Here is a 24,542-nt window from a genome sequence, read left to right on the forward strand (position 1 = left end):
TTTTTATTATATATTAGAATTAAAATAAAATATAAATTGATTATTTAATATTATATTATGTTCATAAATCAAAATTGTAAAACTTAAATATAAGACTTGATATAATTAATATACTCAAAATATAATTAATATTTTAATTTCACTGAATTTTTCCTTTTAAATGATCTTTCATACTATTGTATTATTTTATCTTCTTCTTTTTAATATAAAAATATTTATGAATTGAACCAAATCAAATTTATATTTAATATTAATAATTTATATATTTATTTAAATTTTATTCGATCTAATATTTGAGTTTCAAAATTTTTTTAAATTTAGTATAATTTAAAAATAAAATTTAAACTCACATATTAAATTTAATTTATATAATAAAAAATTAAAAATTCACAAATATATATTTATATAATTATAATATTTTAATTATATATAATTTATTTGGACTAAATTTTAATTTTTTGTTTAAGATCTAATTCAAAAATTAAACAAACTTAAAAATTATATTTAAATTCATTTAATAAATTTTTTTTTTTTCTGTCCAATCCTTCTTCCAACTTAGACAAACCTTTTGAATGGAACGGATAACTCGACTCTTAACCAAAACTATTTTAATATAAATACAAAATTCCATTTTCACTATTTTTTTTTTTTTTTGCAAAGGCAGAAAAAAGCATTAATTAGAAAAAATAATATAAATACAAAATTGTTTCTATTTTCATTAAAAAAATTATCTTTTAAAGAAAACGAAAATCTTACAGGTGGCAAAAGGATAAAAAATCATTAATTTCAAAAAAGCCCCCAAAAGATCTGCATTTTCATCCCTACGTACAACGTGCAAAAAAATTTTCATTTTTCAAAAGCTGGTTATTTGTCTTAAACTAAGCGACCAAATCGGAGATTTTCTCTCTATACAATCTGCACTTCCTCTTTCAATTTATTTGAGTTTCAATTTCAATTTCTCTCTCTTCTTATGCTTATCACAGTTCACAGATTGTTCCTCTATCAGGTAAATTACGGTTCCCTTTAGTTAAAGCTAATACTTTTTGTTTCTTTATAAATTTGTGGGTTTGGGTTCTCATTAATTTGGTTAAAGATATTGATTTTATTTGGTTTCTGAAGAAATAGAACGAAAATGGAAAATTGGGTCTTGGGGCATTGTTTTTCTCTGGAAAAAAATATTGCAAAAAAGTTTCAAATTTGGTTTTTTTTTTTTTGTTGGAATTCAATGTTGAAAAGACAAAAAATTTATTTTATTTTTGTTTTGTTAGTTAATTTTGTCTTAGAAATTAAGCAAATTGTTAATGGTTTAATGTTGGTTTTCTTCTTTGTAGCTTTTGGTATGATGCTTTGAGGTATAAGAAGGAAACTTTGAGAATTTTAATGCGATTTGGTTGTTAGAGTTTGATTCAATCAAGTTTTTGTTTTTCCTTGGTGGGTTTTGGATAAAGGTCTTGTTTTTGGTGAGTTGAAAATGAGTGTTGTAGGTTTTGATATTGGAAATGAGAGATGTGTTATTGCTGCTGTAAAGCAAAGGGGTGTTGATGTGTTGCTGAATGATGAATCGAACCGTGAAACGCCATCTGTGGTATGCTTCGGGGAAAAGCAAAGGTTCATTGGCTCTGCCGGTGCTGCCTCTGCTATGAAGCACCCCAAAACTACGGTATCTCAAGTGAAAAGGTTAATTGGTAGGAAGTTTCAGGAACCTGATGTTCAGAATGAGTTAAGATTGTTACCATTTGAAACTTCAGAGGGTAAGGATGGTGGCATTTTGATTCACTTGATGTTTTTAGGTGAGACACATAGATTCACGCCGGTGCAGATTATGGCAATGCTCTTTGCACATTTGAAATATATAACAGAGACAAATTTGGGTGTTCCTGTTTTGGATTGTGTTATTGGGATCCCATCTTACTTCACTGACTTGCAAAGACGTGCATACCTGGATGCTGCTACAATTGCCGGGCTGAAGCCTCTGAGATTGTTGCACGACTGTACTGCAACTGCACTTGGTTATGGGATTTACAAAACGGATTTCTCCGTTGCTGGCCCAACTTATGTTGCATTTGTTGATATTGGTCATTGCAACACCCAGGTCTCAATTGTGTCGTTTGAGGCTGGACACATGAGAATACTATCACATGCTTTTGATAGCAGCTTGGGCGGAAGGGATTTTGATGAGATTTTGTTTGGATATTTTGCTGCACATTTCAAGGAGCAGTATAATATAGATGTGTATTCTAATATCAGGGCTTCAATCAGGCTAAGGGCAGCATGTGAGAAACTGAAGAAGGTTTTGAGTGCAAATGCAGAGGTACCTCTAAATATTGAGTGTTTGATGGATGAAAAGGATGTCAAAGGTTTCATTAGGAGGGAGGAATTTGAGAAGTTGGCTTCCCGGTTGTTGGAGAGGATTAACATTCCTTGTACAAAAGCTATAACTGATGCAGGGTTAACTGTGGAGAAAATCCATGCTGTTGAGCTTGTTGGATCAGGGTCTAGAATACCAGCTATAACAAGACAGTTAGCTTCTCTCTTTAGGAGAGAACCTAGTCGGACAATAAATGCAAGTGAGTGTGTGGCACGTGGATGTGCTCTCCAATGCGCAATGCTCAGTCCAGTTTTTCGGGTTAGAGATTACGAGGTTTGTAACTGGGTCAGAAGTATAACTCTGTGTACTACTTCAAATAATTGCTTTCAACATGGTTCTTTCTTTTGTTCGCATCTTATTTACTAGCTTTAGCATGTTTGTATGGTAATAATATGGAGCCCAAAAGTTTACTGCAACTTTTGCAAACTCATTGATATAACAATAGATCCAAGGGTTAACCACTGCATGTTTTAGGGCCATATGGGGATTTCTTTTTTTTTTTTGGTTATTTTTATGCATTCTTGAGTATGGTAAAGGCTATTTCCCTTGTCATTTTTTTGTAGGTTCAAGATTGCATTCCATTCTCCATAAGATTCTCTTCAGATGAAATCCCAATTTCCCAAGGGTCAAATGGAATGTTGTTTCCTAGAGGCCAGCCAATTCCAAGTGTTAAAGTTCTGCAATTACAGAGAAGTAGTTTGTTCCATTTGGAAGCATTCTATGCTAATCCAAATGAACTGCCTTCTGGTGTACCTTCAGACATAAGTTGCTTCACAGTATGTCCACCTTAAATGGATTTTTCTTGTATGAAGGGAATAGACTCGCTTATTGATTGATGATCATTTGGTTTTGCAGATTGGTCCTTTCCAAGGCTCCCATAGCAAAAGGGCAAGGGTTAAAGTCAAAGTTCAATTAAACCTTCATGGCATTGTCACCGTTGAGTCAGCTATGGTTAGTAGGATTTCACATTTTCTTCTATCACCTTTTTGATATTCAATTTCTAAGAGATTTTGCCTTTAGTTGATAGAAGATCATGTAGATGATTCGGTGACAATGAATAATACACATTCAGAAATGAGCACAAAGGAGGCCCAGCATGTAATAAATGGCAGTGAAGATGTTACCTCTGTTCAGTCCAAACCATCACATGCTTCTGTAAGTTTGTATCACCATTAAATCACATTCTTTATATGCCATCTTTCGCGTTTCTCTTGGTCCAAAGACTGTGCTATGATTTTGTATTTTTTCTGGAACTTTTTCTAAAAGTTTGGACACACTGCTAGCATGGCATGAGTATATTTTGTTTCTAGCCCTGCAAACACATAATTCTTTCTCTCTCAATCTGGATGGAAGCCTTGTGGATGCCAAGTTCATCTGCATTTTTCTTTTCTATGCAGGCTGACGGTAAGACCAATGATAAAGCAACCAGGAGGCTAGAGATACCAGTTTGTGAGAACATATGTCGTGCAATGACAAAGGCTGATCTCATGGAAGCTCAAGATAAAGAGCTTAGGTTGGCCCAACAGGACAGGACTATGGAACAAACCAAAGAGAAAAAGAATGCCTTGGAGTCTTATGTCTATGAAATGCGAAATAAGGTGAAACACTTGATCTGAACCTTATGTGTCTTATTTCTGTCTATTTTTCTCAGTATGCTGACTTTTTAATATATTTATGTGAAGCTTTTCAACACATATCGAGGTTTTGCATCTGATAAGGAGAGAGAGGGCATTTCCAGGAGCCTACAGGAGACAGAGGAGTGGCTTTATAATGATGGGGAGGATGAAACTGAAGGCGCTTACACTTCCAAATTAGAGGCTCTTAAGAAGGTCATTATTTGTTATTTAATCTTAAAGTTTACCTCTGCAACGCCTCACTGCCTAATTTTGTTTCTTATAGTTGGTGGATCCTGTTGAGAATCGATACAAAGATGAGGAAGCAAGAGCACAGTTTTCAAGAGATCTGCTGAAGTGCATTGTGGATTATAGAATGTCTACAAAATCTTTACCAAATGAGGACAGAGAATTGGTATGATAGTTAGTGATTACACATTATAAATGCAATATCTACTCACGATCAAACTAATTGAGGCTTTTTGTTTTTCAGATCATGAATGAGTGCAATAAGGCTGAGCAGTGGCTGAGAGAGAAAACTCAACAACAAGATTCTTTACCCAAGGACATTGACCCACTATTATGGTCAAGTGAGATTAAGAACAAGACAGAGGATCTAAACATGTACTTTTCTTGTGCTCCTAATTTGCACTTCTCATTCAGATTTTAACTGTTCAATTTTGGCTTGTTGGAATAATTACACTTCAGAGAATCTTAGATGTCATCTATTCCTTTTTGTTTAATGGATTTCAGGAAATGTGAGCATATAATGACACGCAAGGCTTCTCATCAGGATATAGGGAACCAGGGCCCGGACCAGTGAGTATAGGTTAAATGCATATGAAACATCTTTGGAAAAGTTTACAGTTCACAGTTACAGTAATTAGAAGAGCTGACTGATTAATTGAGTTCAACATTGCAAGGAGCAAGACCTCATCCGAACTCAGTTTATGGGGGGCCTGAATCGGCTAATATACAATTGCCTTTTGAGGCATAGTAATATATTAGAAAGTTAATTAAAATTTAAGAGCCTGCTAATACAATAAGGCTTTTTGTTAGATATACAGGAGGAATGACATTGATACAAGTCTGAAAGGGGTCTTTTTTTCTTACTCCATTTTCTTTTATATTTTTAGGAACTCTTGTTTTACAAAGGATGTTAGTTGCCAATGACCGGTGTATTTCTGTATCCTACAGGCACCTGAATCAAAAATGCTTTAAATTCCTCTCATCTGATATCATCCCATTTTCCAACAAATGGGATCTTTTCTAATTGAATTGTGGGAATGCTAAATTTAGAATTGCACCACAATATCATTGAATGGACGAATTAGAAAGTAAACAGTACCATTGAAACATGTTACATTCACAGCACTAAAAACAAAAGAAAAAAATGGAAAATACATTCCACATATGAAGGCATTCACCTTCATCTCTTGGCATTGCTTTTCTTTTTTGACTTTTTAAAGCCAGCTCCACTCTCCTGTTGCAAAGAAAAGTGCACTTAAATAAGTAGCAGCATAAACTTTAAGATAAACGTCTTTAGAATAATGAATGCCTCAATAGGCCTTAGCCTATTGCATTGCCTCTAAGAAAGATGGAAAGGATGGCAGAGTTCGCTAAGGGCAGGCCATTTTTCAAAAAAGTAAAACTGTGTTTCTGTTAAGTTACCTTCCGGTATTGCCTATAGGCCATTTGACCCGAAAATTCCTCTCCGCTCCTGGAAACATAAACCTGCAGCAGAGTAGCACTAGATTAGAATAAGATTGAAATTATCAAAATGAAAAAATTGCAGCAAAATTATTCCTACTATTTGATACATAGAAACAAAAGGCATCATCTCTTCAAATGCAAATAGTTGTATTCAGAGGAGCATGGGCTGCATATTTATGGTTAGGCATTGACTTCTTCGAAAAAGTGCAATACATCTTAACTGTAAGAGTTCCAACATACCTTCCTCCCTTCTGGAGATGTATACCAGTGACCAGCAGGTTGACCACTAGCATGAACCCTTCTCTTCCCAGCATTCTTTGGAATAGCTGCACTGCTTTTTGGATCTACCCAGCCTTCGGAGGCACTTTCTTCGGCACTTGATTTTTTTGATTTGTTTCTTCTACTTGTTCGGTAATTCTTGCCTTCATCTTTTTGAGATCCTCTCTGTTTTGAAGATTCTCCATTGCTGAATTGACTCCTGCAGCAGCATTAAGCACATGATGCATAATTAACAAAATGAAGTTCAATACAGAAAAACTGATGAATTTTAGAGTTACTTACATATAATCAACCATTGACACATTAGCTTGTTGATTTTGTCTGCTTTTGACCATGCCCAATGGGGAGAAGAAGGGTAAGCGACTGCAAACTAATTTTTGGACCCTTGGATCAGCATGGAAAAAGTAGCGATGTGCTGGAGGTAAGGAGTCATCTAAATCCCAGAGTTGCTCCTCCTTCTGGCCACCAAGTTTCTGAGCTACATTCTTATCCTTCATAGATTGAAAATATTCTTTACAGACCTCATCAAAAGCAGGTGTTGGAATATGAGAACTATTCATTGGAGAGAAATCTTTCCATAAATCATCATTTTGAGGTGCACCAACTGATGTCTTTCTCTTTTTATCACTGGCTGTAGATTGTAATTCCTGTGATGGTGGATCAATTTTAGCAGCTCCTTTGCCTGTATTCTCGAATCCAGAGGAATCATCAGAATCTGAGTCAAGTAACTGAAATCTTCGAAGAGGACTAATAGTTAATTTTGGAAATGTCAATCCATCATGTCTGGCCTTTATACTTGTAGAAGCTGGGGCATCGGAAGCTTGTTCCTTTTTCCTTGAACTCCACTGGTTGGATGATTGAGTGGTTAAAACCCCAAGTCCCTTCAATGGGATTTTGGAACTGCTACATACAGAATGGTATTGGATTGATGAATCCACATCTGCTAAAAAAGATTAACTTAAAAATGTCAGCATCAATCTAGAATATACCAACACCAAGTTCCGGTTGCTACGATTATGATGAGAATTATATCAACTTAGCTAATAATCCTCCAACTGTGAAAGAGCTCACACATATACTAAATGCATATTCATAGATAACTAACATAAACACTTCATGAAACTCCATGGAAAAGTTGATCAAAGGTTTGGTAAACTGACTTAAAGAAACTTCATAATCCACATCCTTACTCTCTCTACTTCATTTCAAACTTCATAATTCTTTGAAAATCACTTCATCATAATAAATTCATAATAAATATAAGAATATCACCAGAATTAGTACAACTAAACAATAAGTTTTAATCTTTCTTTTGGTTCGCATAAATTGTTTAGAAAACCTTCTTCCCTCAATCTTTTATTAGTTTTCAATTACATCCCTTCTATCTCCAAGAACGAAAATTTTACAATTTAAGCCCTCTTTGGACCACAAATTTCCCAATATAGATTACATTTTAAAATTTTAAACAAATAGGAACCCAGAAATTTTAGCTTCAAACCTAAGACAAAAAGGAAAACCCACTCTAAATTAATGAAGAAATCAGCCAAAATCAGCTAAATGAAAAAAAAAAAGTACCATTTTTTTCCTGTGAAGAAGAGAATTCTTCGATCTCATCATCCCCATCATTCCAAACCAACGGCTTTTCTGATTCTTGCTTCGTCGCCGAACATTTATCAGCGGCCCGACGCAACCGCTTCAAGACACGAGGAGGGTCGGGTCGGGTATCCGGATCCGAGTCCATAACTTGTGGAGACTCGAGCTCGTCAGCATTGTCTTCGAAGGTGTTGAACTTGAAGCTCGCGGAAGAATCCGGGGCTGAGATGGGTTCGGGGTGGTCTCGCGTCGGTAATCGGGGCTCCCAATCGGCGTCGAGTTCGAGGCCGAGAGAGAAAGATGGAGCGTCGAAGCTGGCCATTAGGACAGGAAGAGAAAGCCGACGCGTGGTTTTTTTGGAGGAAAAAAGTCGAGATTTTGGAGGGAGTTTTAATTGAGATTTTTTTAAGGCTACATTAAATTTTTTATTGCGAAATTGGGATTTTCCTTTCCTTTTATTATGATTAAAAAAAAACTACATATTTTTCTTAAACGACGAATTTTCGACTCATCAGTCTTAATTTCATTTCAATTCTTTTGTGCATGTTTTAATTTTTTTAATCAAACAAATAAACGTCTAAATGATATATCAATATTTATATATTATATCGATTATATTTAAATAAAATTTAAATTTAATTTGATCATTATTTAATTAAATTTAATTATAATTCAAATAATTCATAATTTAATTATTTTATTTTTATTTATATATATATATATATGAATTCGAGTTTAAATAATTTTTTTAGTCAAGTTTGAAATTAAAATTTAAAATTTAATTAAATTTAAGTAAAATTTTGAATAATAAATTTCAAATCAAATTTAAATTTAAATTTTTTATTGTATTAAGGTAATTTGACTCGATTGTATCACTACTTTCAATGAATCACGAGTGGGTCACCATTTGATATTTTTACTCAATAAAGTAAAATTATATAGTAATTAATGCCAAATTAAATTCATTTTAATTCGTTTTTCCTCATCGTGTTTGAGTATGCCTATTAGCTTTAACCCATTGGCGAAAGGAAGCTTAGCTTAGTTTTCTAGAATAATTGACTTCAAAATGTTCTTAATAATTGCACATTATGAAATATATAAAAGCCTCTCTAGTTCAAATTAAATTAAAAAAAAAAGTTTTGAGAACCAGTTTTTAATTAAGCAGACCACTAAACCTCTGTTGTCCCAAATGTTCTTGTAACAAGAAAATATGTTGCTAGTATAAACTAACCAAATCTGAAAAACTAGTTTAGTGTAATGTAATAAGGTAAACCACTAAGAACAAAACTTACAAAAAATTATATAGGTGAAATTTATAAAATTTTTTATTATAAATGGATAAATAAAAATTTAATAAAAAATTTAAATCGATAAATTAGTAGAGTTTGATATGAAAATAAAATATTATTAAAAATATTATTTATAATTTAAATTTGATTTATCTTATTCAATAGTAAAAAAATTTGTTAATATTTTTATTAAAAATATCTATGTAATAAATATATCAAAATTTTTTCAAATTTTACATAATTGATGTATGTGATGAAATTTTTTAATTTATTGATTTTGATTTTTAATTTTAATTTTGATTTACTTATTTCTAATAAAACACTTCACATATACTTCACGTATAAAATTTCATGGAAGTTTTTTTCATACAACTAAAGCTTTTCTTATCCCATGAAGTTTCAATTTGCTGATGAAATGACTGATATTTATAGCTCATTTCATAAATAATTGCGTTTGATTGTAAACGCAATATCAAACAAGATTACAAAGTTCTGGAAAATTTTTCAATTGTATAAAATTTGTTTTAACCTGGAAAGCGCAACTAGGAAATTCTGTGATTACAATTGTGAATGAAAACATTGACCAATCTCAATATCAAATTGTCAGGGCTCTTCTATCCTTCTCAAAACATTTAACTTCTGGCAAAGTAACCCATTTTTAGTCACAGGAGACATAGATAGATAAGATAATCTGCTGAGAAAAAAATGAGCAGTGATTCAGAAGAGTAGCTATAGCCATCTTTGTTGGATCCAGCAGGAGAACAAGTACTCTGTTGTATTGTAGAAATTGGCTGCAACTTGCTTGCTTCCAAATGTTCGATACTTCCCTGTTGTAAGGCAATAGTAAACAATTTGTTTTCCCCTAATCTTGGGGAAATAAATTTTGTTTTCCATTCCAGGGGTCTTGGCTACCATGGAAAAGGATGATAAGGGACTCAGAAAAAACATATAATTTCCTAGATCTCTTACTTTGCGCCAAGCCATTGTAGCATCATTCAACTCAAAAACTCCAACACTTTTTCCCAAATTATCAACAAATACTGAAAAAAGCTTACCATCACATTCCAATAAGTAGTTGTGATCATAAGAGTTGCAAGGTTTTCTGGGTTTTTCAAGAACATGCCAATAGGCAGGGGCATCATCATCATCATTTAAATGATCAAACGAAAAAACTCCTAGGTTTCCATCCTGTCCAAGAAAATAAAAAGATCCATCAAAGTAAACTGGACTGTTATGACCTGGAATGAAATAGGGATAATCACCTCGCCAAACATCATGCCATTCTTCATCTCCCGAAAGTTAAAGTATGAAATTGACCACAATGAAATCCCAACAATTATACAGCCTGGTGAAGTTGGCAAAGACGAGAAACCAAAGCTATGGTATATTTCGAAATCTGCTTGTGGTGGAACACTGATGAGTTTCTTTATAAAGGGATTGTAGAAGAACATGGAGTCTCCTTGAACCTTTGACGACATTAGCAACCATCCCTCTTTAGAATATCGAATATCAAAATCTATTATAGACTTTGGGATGTTCATCAAATATCTATCACCAAGCTTTGGATCAATGAAAGTGTGGAGAGCCCTACTATCACCTTGATGACCAGAAAACATAAGCCAAGGAGGGAGAGAATGTGACTCTAAGTTAAAAGTTTGTCTCCATTGAATTTGAGGGGCTACTAGTCGAAAAGTTTTGCAGACTAAACGAAAATTGACGTAATCAACTAAGTGGAGATTTTCTGCAATCGATGCTATGATATCTAATGGAAGGTCACAGAGGTTTCTTACTTGTGCTTCACTTTTGTCTGGTGAAAACTCCAGGATCTGTTTGCCTTTCCTCTCTTCAATTTCTATTTCCTCTTCTTCTTCTTCTCCTTGTTTTACTTCTTTAATGATTATCTGGTTGACTTCAGTTTTCGGATTAGCGGTGCTGTACATAGAACTATATATGTTAGTGAACAAGGAGCTTTCAATCAAAACATAACTATTTTAAAATAAACACTCAAGAGATATATGTTGAGGTCTTACCTTAAATCAGGCATGAACCAGAAGGATGAAGACCATGGCTCTTGAAGATTATTGCAAGGAAGAGAAGTTGAGATACTTTTATCTTCAATGTTAAAGGAGTACAAGATTCTATCTGTGCCCGAAGTAAAATATATGAAACCACCTTCAATCCCTGACTCGTTAGCTGGACAGGAAATAGCATAGGATGCGTTCGTGCTAAAGAAAAATGCCCTATCTTTTGAACTTTTCACATGACTCCATTCCATTGTAATAGAATCCAACCTGAAAATCTCAATGTTTAATGCCTGACTAAAATTTACCGCTCCACATGTACTTTCTATAACACAAAGTTCTCCACAGGATTCTACCAAGAAGCAATTTTCACAGTTAGAATATGAAAAGCGTTTTGGTAACTTGCAATCTAATGATCTGAACATGATATGCTTAGGCTTAACTTGGTCAATCACCTTTAAATTCCCACTCATAAGAGCATACCATTTACCCTTATAATTAACAGGGGAACACCCAAGGAAGCCATTGCAATTACTAGGTTCATCATCTATGATCTGCATTCCGTATCCGTCTCCTTGGCAGGTATCTTGGTCCATTTTTTATCTCCAAGTTTGCAGAAGATAAAAGATTTAACAACTCTCTCGAACACTGACACCACGCAGCCTGGATTGCCTGGAGGTGATAGCAAAGAGCCTGTATAGATTTTCTGATCAGGTTTCAAATCCAACTGAGGTAGATTGATGGACTCTGACGATACAGGGTTCCACAGGAAGATAAACTCACGATGGATTGTAGGGCTTTCGATGGTTTTACTTGATATAATTAACCAGCCATAAGAGTGTCCCAAAACTCTATTGATCCGAAACTTTGAGGTGCTCTTACCATAAGACTTGAAGGGCTGAGACATGCTGCAGAAAGTTTGGCGACTCCCATGATCTTCACAATGAGGAAAAACAACCCAAGGATAAGTCGATCCCAATGTTTCCAGGAAAGGACTTTCCTCCATCACTCTACTTGCCTTTATCATCATGAAACTTAGCCTGAAAAAGTTTTAGAAATAGGGTTTAGAATAAAACACAATTCAGGGGCAGAGAAACCTGACGAAGGCGCTTGTAGCTTCCCTCTCTTTTATTGTACTCTAAAAATTTTAACCTTGAGTCCTAATCCTAGTTGGTATTTCAGTTTCAATAGTAAGTCCTAGTTCAAATTGAATTTTTTTATAAAGTAGCCTACCGTTTGGATATAAGAAAAAATATTAAAAGCATAGGGATTGAAATTTTGAATTTGTTAAATATAATTTGTCAAGAATAATTATTTAAATTAACTTAATTAAATTTTAATTTTCTAATCCAAATTGAATTTACTTTGAATCAATTGATCCAGAGTAAAAATTCACATGTTATATTATTTTTTGACTTACATATTAAAATGATTAAATGTAAATATTATGAATTTAATTTTAATCTAGTGGTAAAAAAATATAATACTTAAATTAATATAAGTGGATTTCTACTCGTTGATTCAATTTTGGAAGAATATATAAAATTTAAAGAGGCTAAAATAAATGTAATATATGATATATGATTATAGAATTAGCTTTAAGTTCGATGGTTCCACTAAAATAATTGCTGCATTAGACCGTTTAATACAGAAGCATTTTAACTATAATATTTTTATTATAATATTATAATTGTTGAATCACAATAATTAATATATTATGATAAAAATGCCTTTTTAAAAAAAAAAATGTCCAATAATTAAGCATCATCACCCTAATTTAATGTTTAATAGCTAACTTCTAATACTTTGAATTACAAAATCTGACACAAATTTAAGAAACCAGTCAGCAATCAGGACTGAATTGTAATAGGTTGTCTTGTCTGCTGCATTGATAGAAACCATGTAGCTGATGCGGTACTTTGGAAAAAAAAAATAGCTCAAATCACCCTTTTAAACAAGTCTTCTAGCTTTCTTGTTAAAGGGTTATAATATTACAAAGAGACCTATCCGACATGAAGGAGATTGGAGTCAGCTGAAGAAACAAAAATGAAGGCAGATCTAAATCAACATGATCTCAAAGAACACCAAAAGAAGGCAATGGCTTCAAGGTCAACAAACTTGAACAATCTGTGTTCAACAGGATTCCAGCATATATAGTCACCCCTACTGACAGTGAAGCAGCAGTGGGTAACGGTAAAAATCAATCACACAAAAATTAGAATCCTGATCAGATAGGAAAATGTTAATTGAAAAACATAATCTATTGATGAGATATCAATGAGCAGACGATTGCCACTTTGGTTCAATCCAGCAAGAGAACGAGTGCTCAGTTGTATCACAGAAATCAGACGTTAAAACATCCTTGCTCCCACAAGTTTGATATAAGCCTGTTTCAAGACAATAACAAACAAGTATCGTCCCTTCCAAAAATCCTAGAGAAGTAAATTTTGTTCTTCATTTCGGAAGTATCAGCTACTGCAGACAAGGAAGATTGGGGACTCAAAAACAAGGCATGATTTCCTAAATCTGTTAAGTTTTCCCAAGTCATGAGATTTTGATTCAACTCAAAAACTTCAACCCATTTTCCCAAGTAACCAACAAAAACTGATAGAAGCTTTCCATCACATTCTACCAAGTAGTTGTGGTAAAAAGAGTCACAAGGGCAATCAGGCGTTTCATGGACCCTCCATTTAGGATATCCATTCAATAAGAAAATGCCCAGGTTGCCATCCTGACCGAGAAAATAAAAGGCTCCATCAAAGTAAACATGACTGTTATGATTCGGCTTGAAATTGGAATTGTTGTTAGGCACAAATGCAATCCAATCTTCCACAATCGCGCAATCTGGTGAAGTTGGCAAATGTGAGAAACAGAAATATCACATGGATACCATCCTTCTTTAACGACAATAAGGCTCTTTCTGAAGGGATTGCAGAATATCATAGATTCTTCATCTTTAGACATAAGCAACCATCCCTCCCCTCGAGTAACAGATTTTAAAATCTACTAGAAACTCGGGGGTGCTAACGAAATATCTTCCACCAAGCTTGGGATCGCTGAAATTGTATATAGTACTATAGCCTTTAGAAAACATGAGCCATGGAGACAAAGAATTGGAATTAAACTCAAATGAAACTTCTTTCCAATGATAGGCTATTAAACGAAATGTCATACAAACAGCCCAAAAATTCATGTAATCAAGTAAGTAGAGTTTCCCTGCGATCAATGATAAAATTTCTGGTAGAAGGTCACAAAGACTGATTACTTGTTCTTCATTGTTTTGCGGCAAAGACTTCACAATCCCTTTCTTGTCCATAGTATCGATTTCTTCCCCATGCTGTCTCACTTGTTTGCAAATTATATGCTTTACCGTTGGTTTTGGGTTAGTTAAGCTGCATATAAAACTATACTAGTGAGAAAGAAACTTACAATGCAAATATTAGTGAACAAATCATAAAAATCATCATATTATATGACTTTTTCGAGACAATGGTATTCTTTTTTTGTACAAAGTAGGCTACAACAAAATTACAAGTACTTGGATTTGAATTCCAGACCTATTAGATGCCATTTTATAAAAGTGATTTTATGAATCAATTGAGTTAAATTTTGAATTCAAGACAATGGTATTCATATCAATGGAAGAAATAGTGTTACCTTAAATCAGGAATTGCCCAAAAGGAAAAATATTCTGGCTCTGGCAGATTCTTCCAAGGCGAAGAGAAAAGGATGCTTTTATCTTCAATATTGAGCGTGTACGAGCCCTTATCTCCTGTCAAACTGAAATATAGGTAGCCTCCTTCAATCTGATCATCAGGCTTGTTTGCAGGGCAGGAAATCGCATAGTACTCACTTAAGAAAAACGCCCGATCTCTGGCAAATCTCACCTCATTCCATGCCATTTTAATCGAATCTAACTTCAAAACCTCAGCATGTACGACCTGGATGCCACATACCGTTCCCATTTAATTTTAATAGCAAATAATTCTCCACAAGATTCTACCAACCTTATATCCCATATGTGAAGCCACGAGCTAACTCGCAGTCCAATGTGCTCAAGGTCAAGTAACTAGCTTTAACTTGTTCAATCATCTTTAACTTACTAATAGTAATACTCTTCATTAAAGCATTCAGTTTTCCATTACAATTAACAGGAGAAGAAAGAACATCGTCATACTCAATGGCAAATGTACTAGTTTTACCATCCATAACCTTGATCTCTCCATAGCGTAGTCTAGTCCATTTTCTGTCTCCGGTCTGCAAAATACCAAGAATTTGAGAACCTTCCCGAACAATAACACCATGCTTCTGGATGGCTAGGAGGTGATAGGGAAATCCCAGTATAGATATTTGCTTGGAGCTTAACTTCAATGGAGGTAGAACGATGAACTCGGAAGATAAAGGGTTCCAGAGAAAGAACTGATCAATTATACTTTTTTTACTGGTTACAGGAGACATAAGTAACCAGCCATAAAAGCAACCCCAAGCTGCTTTTTTGTTTTGCAACATCGGAATTTTCCTCTGGAAACTCTTGAAGGGCTGCGACATGGTGCAGAAAGTTTGGTATCGACTATCAATGTGAGGAAACACCAGTCAAGGATATGGTCCTGAAAGGTTGGGGCAGCGTTTTGGACTTTGTTTCTCTTATGCCTTCTTCATCATGAAATTTTGGCATCCTTGGACCTCTCTTTTCTTCTTCATCATGAAATTATGGTGGTCTCTTGCCTTCCTTATCAACAAGTTTTGGCACCATTGTTTTTCTCTTTTCTTCTGCATCGATGAAGTTTGTGCACTATGATTCTGACTTCATAAAAAAGATAATTACAAAGCCAAAATACTTATTGTTTACTTAATATTACACCTGAAAACCTGCCTATGATCAGAAATTATATTCAAGTAAAACCCAAATTTCTTTTCAGGCGGATCAAGCAAAATTTTATGTCTCATGTGATCAGGAATCTAAGCCCAAAAAGAACTAAAAGATATTCAGGCCTATATGGGCAGCCAAACCAACAGTCTAAGTTTTGAATGAGCCAACCATTGTGGACAGTGGCTCCTTGATTCGTTGATAGGGGTTCTCTTTTGATACGGCTCATATCTTAGCATTGACTACAGACAAGATCAATATGAGGTAGCTGAAGCTCTAGCTCTCCTCAACCACTTGCTAGATTTTTTGGGGTCAACTATTTGGTGTATATGGTATTTGGTAAATTTTAGTTTAAAATACAAATTTTGACGATTTCCCTTTGGTTTTTAATGTTTTTTTGGCATTTTGATTTGTTCAAGATTGAATTCATGAGTTGTTGCCATTTGAAGCATATGATCAAGGCTAGTTTTGAGCTTTGACCTATATACGTTATCTTCATTTTGGTGATGTCTTTGTCACAATCTTTGGTGGTTGAATAGCTAAGAAATGTTTGAAAGGCCACTTAATCAGCACAGTGACTCAATTTGATAGTTGAATGGGCAAATTTCATGACTCAGCTTTCAATCAGTCATGTTTAATTAAAAAAAAAATTATATTAAAAAATTGAACTGAAATATATAGTACAATCTTTTAACCAAGTCCTTTTCAAATTAATTATTTGAGTTATAATTACCTAATTATTCTGACTGAATCATCACCAACAGATTTGAACAGAAATTAATTAATTTATAAAAAAAAAACAAATATCAAACAAATTAATAGAGCTGTGAGTCAAAAAGAACTCTTCAAATCTATACAACAAAATGCCCTGTTCTTTCTATATACACACTGATCAACAAAATCTACAGAACTTTTCTCTACCCTCCATTTTCCTGTCACTTTCCCAAGAAAATTAATAAAAGTACCATACAAGAAAAACCCCACCAATTAATAGGAACAAAGGAGAGAAGAAAGAAAGGGTTTTTTTTTTCCTTCACCATGATCAGCTCAATTTACCTCAGGAATGCTTTGCAGTGCAGGCCTCCAAGACCGTTGATTTGCTTCATATTGGTTACTAACATTGATCAACTGTGCCAAAACCTGTTGCACTGATAACTCTTTTACATCAACCCTACCTAATAACTCCTCCAACTGCTTCTTTGTTATCTTAACTTTAACTTCATGGGTTGCAGTAGCTGAAGATGTTGTAAAACCATTTTGATGGCTTCCGAGAAGGCCCTTTTCTTCTATGTTCATCATACCCTTATATTCAAAGGTGTCACGTCTAGCGAAAAACCCTTCGTCGTCGTCGTCGTTGGCAACATGCGTTCGCCAGTCGTCGCCGGCCCATTTTGTTGATGATTGATGCTTCAAACAATTTCCCATTGAAATGTGTTTTTTGATATGAATGGAGAAGAGCGAGGACTTGAATGTTTATAAGCAATGGGTCATATATAAGAAGGGAAGGAACGGTGGGGTGGAGGGGGGAGAAAAGGAGGTGAAAGAGTCAAACCTAAAATGTTGCCACGTAGAATGAAATGTCGTCCGACGTGGCTGATGATAATTGTTTGACCTCATCACCAACTATTTCGGATTGGTTTTAGCTTTCAACTGAAATGCATGTGATTGACAACTTTATTTTTAGTTTGGTTACAAATTGACAACTGCATGGGTTAATGATGTCGGTTAAGTTGGCTTGGCTATGGCTCGGCTTCTTTAGTTTTGTTCTTTGTGGCTTCCCTTCTAATTATAGATTTTAGATTATTGAGAAATTAACATTTTTAAAAAAGATTAAGAATACATTCAAACATCTAATTCACGGATTGATACATAATTTTGTTAAATATGATTAAAAATTTTTTATCTTCAAATGAAATAAAAAAAATTAAAATTAAACTTATAATTATTTAACTTCGATTAAGCTTTATTTTAGATTATAGAGTAAAAATCAATTTTAAAACATCATAAACCTATACAAAAAATTATGATCTCAAGTATATAATATCATGATTAATAATCAAAAGATTTTACCAATAAAATTAATTATTTTAAACAATTACTTTATTAATTTATATAATGTTAAATATTTTATTTTAATAAACAAAATTCAATCTCTAATTATTTTAAATATAAAAATATTGATAAATTTAAATTTTTTTTATATTGAATACATGCAAAAGATATAAAAAAATAAAAATTTACATTGAGTTGGGGGCCATGAATTCACGTTCTATGAACTCAAAGGCAAATAAAGCCATAAAATTTAACTAATTAGCCAAGCCATGTATTTCAAGCTTAAAAGTCCAAAGCATGGAGCGGCTAGACGAAGGCAAAGATCAGTCAAGTGTGAACGCGGTTAGAGGCGGAATCTAGCGAGTGTGAACACAAACTAGAGAAAGGAATCTAACAAGCAAAGGTGCCATTTTGTCCTTTCACGTGTGCTGTTTCCGCCGTACAATTATTACATGATTTTGATTTGTAATCTTACGTTTTAACTTGTTTTTTAAGCACTTTATCAGTCTTAACTATTAAAAAAAAAAATCAATCTTATCCATTTAAGTGAAGCACAAAATCCACCTCATGTGAACGTGGAAAACTAGAAAACCATTTCCTTTTTGTAAAAAGTAAAAAGAAAAAAAGTTTTGCATGCATAAAAAGATGTAAAATAAATATTTAATTCATACTTTTTTTTTCTTTTTTGACTTGGTGAAAAGAAATGTTGTTTGAATTTAGATTTTTTTTATTGATTAAGATTTTATATGATTTATATAATTGTTTTAATTTGTTCAAATCAATATTTGCATAAAATTAAAAAAAATAAAAGTAATACTAACTATTTCATCATTTATAATAGTTAATTAAATCATTTTTTGTTTTTAATTTATAATTATGATATTCTAATTTTATATCAAGATATTTTAAAATTTTATTATAATATATAAGTTGAGATTTAAACAAAAAATTTATAAAAAATTTTGTATAAGATAAATCATAAAATTTTTAAATTAAAATTGATATTATTTCATAGATTGAATGTCAATTTATAAAAATACGATAAGAGATAAGAAAGCACAAATGAGGACAAATGCTACACATGAGAGATATGAAAAGCAAAATTAAGGACAAATGCTTATGTATCCAAGATAATGGACAATTGATAATGGTTTGGGAACAAATAGAAAATCCAAAGAAATTAAGACAAAAATAGTTTTAATCCAACAAAAGGAGGACAAAAATGGTTTTTTTTTTTAATTTTTAATTTATGATTGATATTCAAACTCTAAATCTCAGAATCGATTTAAGTTTCACTAAACAAATAATTAATTGAAGAAACAAAATGGGTAATTGATAGTACTAATTTGAATATATTTAAAACCTCACCATGAGGAAAAAAAATTAAAGAGGGAAATGATTTACAATGGAAGATTAAATTAATCATATTTATCTCAAAAAAATTTATAAATCATTGTCGCAAAATAATTTTTTAAGTGCAATTAATTCAATTATAAATTTAGAGTTTAATTTAATTAATTTATATAATCATTCTTAAAATATAATAGCCAATAGATTGATATTAAAATTTTAGAATTTATAATTTTTTTCCAATTATAATCTCCATTGTTAAAGAAAATAATCAAATTATATGATCTATTAGTACAAAAAAAAAAAATCTATAAACCATGAATCAAAAAAATTAAATTTGTGATGGGTACACCAATGGAGAAAATTAGAACCCACCCCAACAAAATTAGCTAAAAAAGGGATGATCCTTTTTTACTGGAAGGTTGGTGAGCCTAAGATAGCTCCTAACCCCCACAATCCCAATGCCATAATCCAAAAATCACTCACCGAAAAACAGACTAAAATTCCTTTACACAAAGAGCTTTTACAATCCTAACGTCTACACTGTCGTCATCTTGCACCTACTTGATGGGGCTTCCACTCAATTTTAATGGCTGTGATGAATTTTTTGTGATGATTTTCATGCACGATCTTGATACCATCAAGTCCTTGATCAGTGCAGTGGGAAAATGGGAGTCAGCTTTGCATAGTGCTGTTAAAAGCAACCATGGCAATTGCCTAATATGCCCTTTCTTTTTTTGTTTTCGTCTTGATGGACAGAATAATTGCTAGAGAAAAGAGATTTTTATTTGAAACTCTGCGTTTCGTATATAAAAAAAAAAAAAAAAACCCTGTTTTCTTTTAGACTAACCACCTTTTTAATCATTTTAATTGACTAAACAATAATTACTTATATTTATTTTAAAATTTATTTTAATTAATTCATACAATTACTTTTAAAAAATAATATTTAATATATTAAAATTTTAATTTTTTATTTTTTATTATTTTCAAGTAGGTTTGTTCAAGAGTTAAGTTATTCGATCAAACTTGAAAGTTAATTTAAATTTTAAAAAAATTTAGATAAAAAATTAAAATTTATTAAGTGAATTTGAATATAATTTTTAAGTTTATTTAAATTTTGAATCATATCTTAAACAAAAAAATTAAAAGTCAAGTCTAGCCAATACAACTATAATAAAATAGATATAATTAAAATATTATAATTATATAAATAAATATGTGAATTTTTTTATATTTTATTAAAAAAATTTTAATTTTTTATTATATAAATTACATTTAATGGATGAATTTAAAATTAATTTTTTTAATTTGAGTCAAATTTAAAAAATTTTTGAAGTTTGAAATATTACACTAAATTTAAATAAATATATAAATTATTAATACTAAGTATAAGCCTAACTTGAACCTAATTTAACTTGATTTATAAACATTTTTATTTTCAAACTATGACCTTTTATGTATCAAAATAACTATTTAAAAAAATTTTTAGGAGAATTCATATATTCTTTTTTTATGGAAAATTTTGCTCTTTTTTCATTATAATATCATTTTCTTTCCTCGGGGTAGGTGGTGGATCGATATGTATGTACTTTCTTGGAAAATTTCCAGCAATTCGCCGTCAGGATTTAAGGATTCCACAAAATTATAAGCTTTAATTAAAAAACAATTAACTTTCATCTTCAAATCCCATATTGATTCAACATTGATGGGTGATATATCTATAATTTTCCAATATTAATCCACAAATTTGGAAAATTTCCAGCCGTCAGCCTCCAATATCCAAAATTTGCCATTTATAAAAACCAGCTTAATCAAATTTATTCCATGTTTAATTCATGCAGCCGTACAATATTGAGTAGAAAAGGCAACTATTCTTTTGCTTTTTACATATATAAAAGAATATTTTTATTTTTTCTCATATTAGTCCAAATTGTTCACTTAGCTAAACTAACCAACCAAACCCCCTTTTTTTTTTTTTTGAGAATTTGACCCAAATTTACGTTCTTGATGAGTATTGTAGGCACGTTATTGAACATATATAGAGTTACTATTTGTGATTCTTTTCTCATGCATTGACCTATTATATGTAAGCTGACTTGATCAAGTAAAGGATTTGGTTTAACATGCACATCCTACGATTTTGTTGGAGGTAGGACATTTTCAAATACCCACTTAGATTAAGATTGGTTTGAAATCAATTTGTTGAGAATTGTATAATTAAGTGTAGAAATTAACATCTAAGTCAAAAATGTTTTACCTAAGATCATGCCTGTACATTATATTAGAAGTGTACATGAAATAAGTCGGGCTGGACCAGACTTAACTGGCTTTTCAATAGCCTTAGCCAAGGTTGACCTTACTTGGCCCAATAGGCCTAAAAGATTCAAATTTTTTAATATTAAAAATATTAATATTTAATAATTTTAAATATATTTCACAATTAAATTTAATAAAAATAATATTTCCCGCTTGAAAAATAGTGTTCAAGGCTCGATTCAAGTAGAGCCAAACCCACAGGTGGATTGATCTACAATTAAATTCAATTGTTCGTTGGTTTATTTATCTTTTTGATATGATTAAATAAATCAAGGTTGATAATAAAAGGAAGGCAAAAAAAAAAATGTTTGTTGCTGATTTGATAATGGAAGGTCTGAATTCTAGGTTGTGTTATTAACCATATTTCAATCATATAACTTGACTGGTTGCCATATATGAACTTGAAAGAACCCAAAAATGAAAAGAATATGAGAGAATTAAAGGAGGATTTTAACAATGAATTTCTCTTTTTTTTTTTTTTTTTAATCAACAGGTTGGACATCCCAATTAACTTTTTCAACTAGTTCATATTTCAAAGACAAAGCATCCTAGCTCAACTAGTTCAGTCTTATGCGAGTAGCATAGGTTTTTTATTTTTTTTCCCCTTTAACATTTCATTCTTTGATAAAGACAATTTTTTTTTTCTAAATTACGAAATTATTAAAATTTGAATTTTGATTATTAAAATTAAAATTTTAAAATTACATCATAATTGATGGTAGAATCTGATACTTTTCTTTGCCCTTAAATTTTTTGATTTTTTTTTTATTAATTATCTCTTAAGTCAATTAATATATCATTTGAGTTGACACTTAAAAATTATAAATTCAAAAAAAATTATGCGTGTAATGTTATTTTCAGCTAAATAAAAGAGTTTAAGAGTGATTAAAAATTTCAAAAAAAATTTTGGATTTTTTTTTTTTTTGGCCTTTGGATTTGAAAGAGGGAATTTGTTGTTTGGGTCTAAAGGGAAAAAGAGAAACAAAATTTCATTGTGCTTTGCAAATTGCATGTGGGCAAAATAAATAATCTCCTAGCCAAGCTAGTACATATCTAAAAAGAAAAACTCTCCAATAGGCCTATTGGCAAGCTAGCCCATCTACTAGCAAATTTTAGCCAGGGCCCTTGCATGGGTTGATAACAGGCTTAGAGTCTTCAGCCACCACCACCACCACCATAGCCTAGGCTAGAACCGAAAATCATGAACCAAATACATGCCAATGCATACATTTTCTTGGGTAACTAAAAAGTAAAACCCATGCAAATGTCATTGATTTCCATTCATGTGTTTCACTGATTTTGATGCATATTGTTTTTAAAATCAAAAGAGCTTTCCTAATCTTCTTCTTGGCTCCCTGAAAGCCCATTAGCTTACATAATTTCAACCATTAGCTATTGCTTGAAAAAATATTAATTTGTTTATTATTATTTTGAATAGATTGATATATTATTAAAATTTGTATTTAAAATTTATAAATTCAAACATATTTAAATGTATAATTTTTTTTAATCAGATATATAATAAGATAGATAGAATTTAAGAATAAATTAAAAATTAAAAAAAAAAGTGATTTGGCATTTTGTTGTGGCTTAAATAATACTACCTCTTTCTATGAATGATGAACAACCCCTTACCAAAGTTCTGTCTGTAAGAATGAACTATATTTAATGAAGGCATTTCCCTTTAATATATAGAATTAGTCCTTTTTGTTTTTCACCAACTCTATTAAATGATGTAAATTTTAAATTGACTGCAGTTTTTAACAGATATCAAAGCCTTAATTAAACTATGTGACCAAATGTTTGATCAGCTAATAAACTTTGAATGCAAAAAAAAAAAAAAAAAACAATATTTATCAAATATCCAAATCATCTTATTTCTTGCTTTGTTAACACAAATCCAAAAAGTAGGGTCTGCAATCATGGGAATTTTATGACCTTTTCTGGAGAACTCTTTGTGATCTCTTTAATGTGTTCTTGGGAATTAAGGGTATGGAATTATTAATTTTTAGATTTGGATAAAAGGGAATTCGAATCATACATTGAATCAAATATTAGGATATTTTTATTTATTATTTGTGGATTAAATAATTATTCATCAAAATTTATAATATAAAAGTTTATCTAGTCAAATTGTTCATGATTGGTGGAAGCCTATAATTTTGCTTTTGTATTGGTGATGGATGAGCAGTCCCTCACTAATCAAATTCATGGGAATAGTGAATTGCAAACATGCAAGCCACCTATCAAAGTGCAACTATTCACATGGACCCCCTTAATTCTTGGCCTTAAGCTGGTGCATTTATTTGAATTTTTTTTTTTTTTGTTAAGAATAATTCATGGACTTTTCAAATACAAACAGATCCTTTTTCACATTGTTTAATTTTAAGATTTTGATTCTTTTTTGGTTAATGAAATAATTTGAAATTAATATTGGCCCTAATATAAAATTCTTTATTCTATTAAAAGGATGATAAATTAAAAAAATTCAAAATAAATCATACAACTCGAAAATGACTTGACATTATCATACATGCTAGAAAATATGTTTCGTTTAATTATAAATTTTATCTGTTTGATTGGTTTTGCAAGACAAATTGAATTATCAATTGTTTAAAAAAAAATTGAATTTCAAACTTATAATCCTTTGCTTTTTATTAATGAATATTTATTTATGATGATAAAAATTTATGATCAAAATGTTTTATTATCAATAATTATAGTCAAAAGAGATAGCATATGGTTAGAAATTAAAAAATAAAATAAAATGACACCATTGTTAAGAACAACATCACTTGTGAAATTTGGCATTAATGGCTCAACCCTCAGCATCACATGAAACTTGGTACTTAAAAATAAAGAGGGATTAAAAGTCTAGTTTGGATTTAAGATTTTATTTTTTTTAAGATCCAAGTCAATGGGGGCCAAAAAAACAAAAAACATGAAAATTTCGATAAGCTTTGATCATTAACCTTAAAACACAATTGGCCAACATGGGTTTAACAACAGATTATCCACAAAATCCCATGGAAATCCACTTTGTACAATTCTGATGACCCATATTCTCATGTCTGTCTC

General features: G+C 31.7%; 6 protein-coding genes across 8 annotated transcripts; 1 reads left to right on the forward strand and 5 right to left on the reverse strand.

Moving 5' to 3' along the window:
- The first annotated feature begins 817 nt into the window (after nucleotides 1-817).
- On the forward strand, nucleotides 818-5,212 carry LOC111275679 (heat shock 70 kDa protein 16-like). Its single transcript, XM_022861171.2, has 10 exons — nucleotides 818-1,006; nucleotides 1,332-2,641; nucleotides 2,932-3,144; nucleotides 3,224-3,319; nucleotides 3,389-3,523; nucleotides 3,766-3,966; nucleotides 4,051-4,197; nucleotides 4,268-4,396; nucleotides 4,475-4,605; nucleotides 4,735-5,212. Exons 2-10 carry the CDS (start codon nucleotides 1,472-1,474, stop codon nucleotides 4,802-4,804), a joined length of 2,292 nt encoding a protein of 763 aa, XP_022716906.2. The 5' UTR covers nucleotides 818-1,006; nucleotides 1,332-1,471; the 3' UTR covers nucleotides 4,805-5,212.
- Nucleotides 5,213-5,268: 56 nt separating this feature from the next.
- LOC111275680 (Rho GTPase-activating protein) lies at nucleotides 5,269-7,974 on the reverse strand. 2 transcript variants are annotated; one of them, XM_089754489.1, is made up of 5 exons: nucleotides 7,549-7,974; nucleotides 6,256-6,916; nucleotides 5,935-6,172; nucleotides 5,653-5,715; nucleotides 5,269-5,464 (listed from the first exon to the last, which is right to left on the reverse strand). In XM_089754489.1, exons 1-5 carry the CDS (start codon nucleotides 7,886-7,888, stop codon nucleotides 5,411-5,413), a joined length of 1,356 nt encoding a protein of 451 aa, XP_089610615.1. In that variant the 5' UTR covers nucleotides 7,889-7,974; the 3' UTR covers nucleotides 5,269-5,410. The 2 variants fall into 2 exon arrangements, with proteins under 2 accessions (XP_089610615.1, XP_022716908.2); XM_022861173.2 differs by having other exon boundaries at nucleotides 6,256-6,913; nucleotides 7,549-7,973.
- A 2,021-nt stretch (nucleotides 7,975-9,995) lies between these two features.
- Nucleotides 9,996-11,884, reverse strand: LOC111276132 (uncharacterized). The gene is made up of 2 exons (XM_089754595.1): nucleotides 10,886-11,884; nucleotides 9,996-10,787 (listed from the first exon to the last, which is right to left on the reverse strand). Exons 1-2 carry the CDS (start codon nucleotides 11,470-11,472, stop codon nucleotides 10,031-10,033), a joined length of 1,344 nt encoding a protein of 447 aa, XP_089610721.1. The 5' UTR covers nucleotides 11,473-11,884; the 3' UTR covers nucleotides 9,996-10,030.
- An 824-nt stretch (nucleotides 11,885-12,708) lies between these two features.
- LOC149511748 (uncharacterized) lies at nucleotides 12,709-16,434 on the reverse strand. Of its 2 annotated transcripts, none has more exons than XM_089754751.1 (2): nucleotides 14,534-16,434; nucleotides 12,709-14,268 (listed from the first exon to the last, which is right to left on the reverse strand). In XM_089754751.1, exons 1-2 carry the CDS (start codon nucleotides 14,839-14,841, stop codon nucleotides 13,833-13,835), a joined length of 744 nt encoding a protein of 247 aa, XP_089610877.1. In that variant the 5' UTR covers nucleotides 14,842-16,434; the 3' UTR covers nucleotides 12,709-13,832. The 2 variants fall into 2 exon arrangements, 1 of the variants encoding a protein (XP_089610877.1); XR_016333801.1 differs by having other exon boundaries at nucleotides 13,977-14,268.
- LOC149511749 (uncharacterized) lies at nucleotides 13,269-13,819 on the reverse strand. Its single transcript, XM_089754396.1, has 2 exons — nucleotides 13,649-13,819; nucleotides 13,269-13,607 (listed from the first exon to the last, which is right to left on the reverse strand). Exons 1-2 carry the CDS (start codon nucleotides 13,817-13,819, stop codon nucleotides 13,269-13,271), a joined length of 510 nt encoding a protein of 169 aa, XP_089610522.1.
- Nucleotides 16,435-16,547: 113 nt separating the features above from the next.
- LOC111276131 (protein expression protein) lies at nucleotides 16,548-17,216 on the reverse strand. Its single transcript, XM_022861940.2, has one exon. It carries the CDS (start codon nucleotides 17,166-17,168, stop codon nucleotides 16,791-16,793), a length of 378 nt encoding a protein of 125 aa, XP_022717675.2. The 5' UTR covers nucleotides 17,169-17,216; the 3' UTR covers nucleotides 16,548-16,790.
- Between the last annotated feature and the right edge of the window lie 7,326 nt (nucleotides 17,217-24,542).

Source organism: Durio zibethinus, chromosome 25, assembly GCF_047325235.1.
Source record: "Durio zibethinus cultivar Kanyao isolate XHJ-2024 chromosome 25, ASM4732523v1, whole genome shotgun sequence".
In the NCBI taxonomy this organism is placed as follows: Eukaryota; Viridiplantae; Streptophyta; class Magnoliopsida; order Malvales; family Malvaceae; genus Durio; species Durio zibethinus.

Bases quoted from the DNA above. Each gene is read 5' to 3' on its own strand.
- LOC111275679 (XM_022861171.2), top strand. From the start codon at position 1,472: ATGAGTGTTGTAGGTTTTGATATTGGAAATGAGAGATGTGTTATTGCT. The intron at 3,320-3,388 runs GTTAGTAGGATT...TTTTGCCTTTAG, and splicing joins TCACCGTTGAGTCAGCTATG to TTGATAGAAGATCATGTAGA. The intron at 4,397-4,474 runs GTATGATAGTTA...TTTGTTTTTCAG, and splicing joins CAAATGAGGACAGAGAATTG to ATCATGAATGAGTGCAATAA.
- LOC111276132 (XM_089754595.1), bottom strand. From the start codon at position 11,472: ATGGACCAAGATACCTGCCAAGGAGACGGATACGGAATGCAGATCATA. The intron at 10,788-10,885 runs GTAAGACCTCAA...TTCTATGTACAG, and splicing joins TGGTTCATGCCTGATTTAAG to CACCGCTAATCCGAAAACTG.
- LOC149511748 (XM_089754751.1), bottom strand. From the start codon at position 14,841: ATGGGAACGGTATGTGGCATCCAGGTCGTACATGCTGAGGTTTTGAAG. The intron at 14,269-14,533 runs GTAACACTATTT...TTTTATATGCAG, and splicing joins TGGGCAATTCCTGATTTAAG to CTTAACTAACCCAAAACCAA.
- LOC149511749 (XM_089754396.1), bottom strand. From the start codon at position 13,819: ATGATATTCTGCAATCCCTTCAGAAAGAGCCTTATTGTCGTTAAAGAA. The intron at 13,608-13,648 runs GTCATGTTTACT...TTTCTCGGTCAG, and splicing joins TTTCAAGCCGAATCATAACA to GATGGCAACCTGGGCATTTT.
- LOC111276131 (XM_022861940.2), bottom strand. From the start codon at position 17,168: ATGGGAAATTGTTTGAAGCATCAATCATCAACAAAATGGGCCGGCGAC.
- LOC111275680 (XM_089754489.1), bottom strand. From the start codon at position 7,888: ATGGCCAGCTTCGACGCTCCATCTTTCTCTCTCGGCCTCGAACTCGAC. The intron at 5,716-5,934 runs GTATGTTGGAAC...ACTCTGCTGCAG, and splicing joins CATCTCCAGAAGGGAGGAAG to GTTTATGTTTCCAGGAGCGG. The intron at 5,465-5,652 runs GTAACTTAACAG...TCTTTGCAACAG, and splicing joins CCTATAGGCAATACCGGAAG to GAGAGTGGAGCTGGCTTTAA.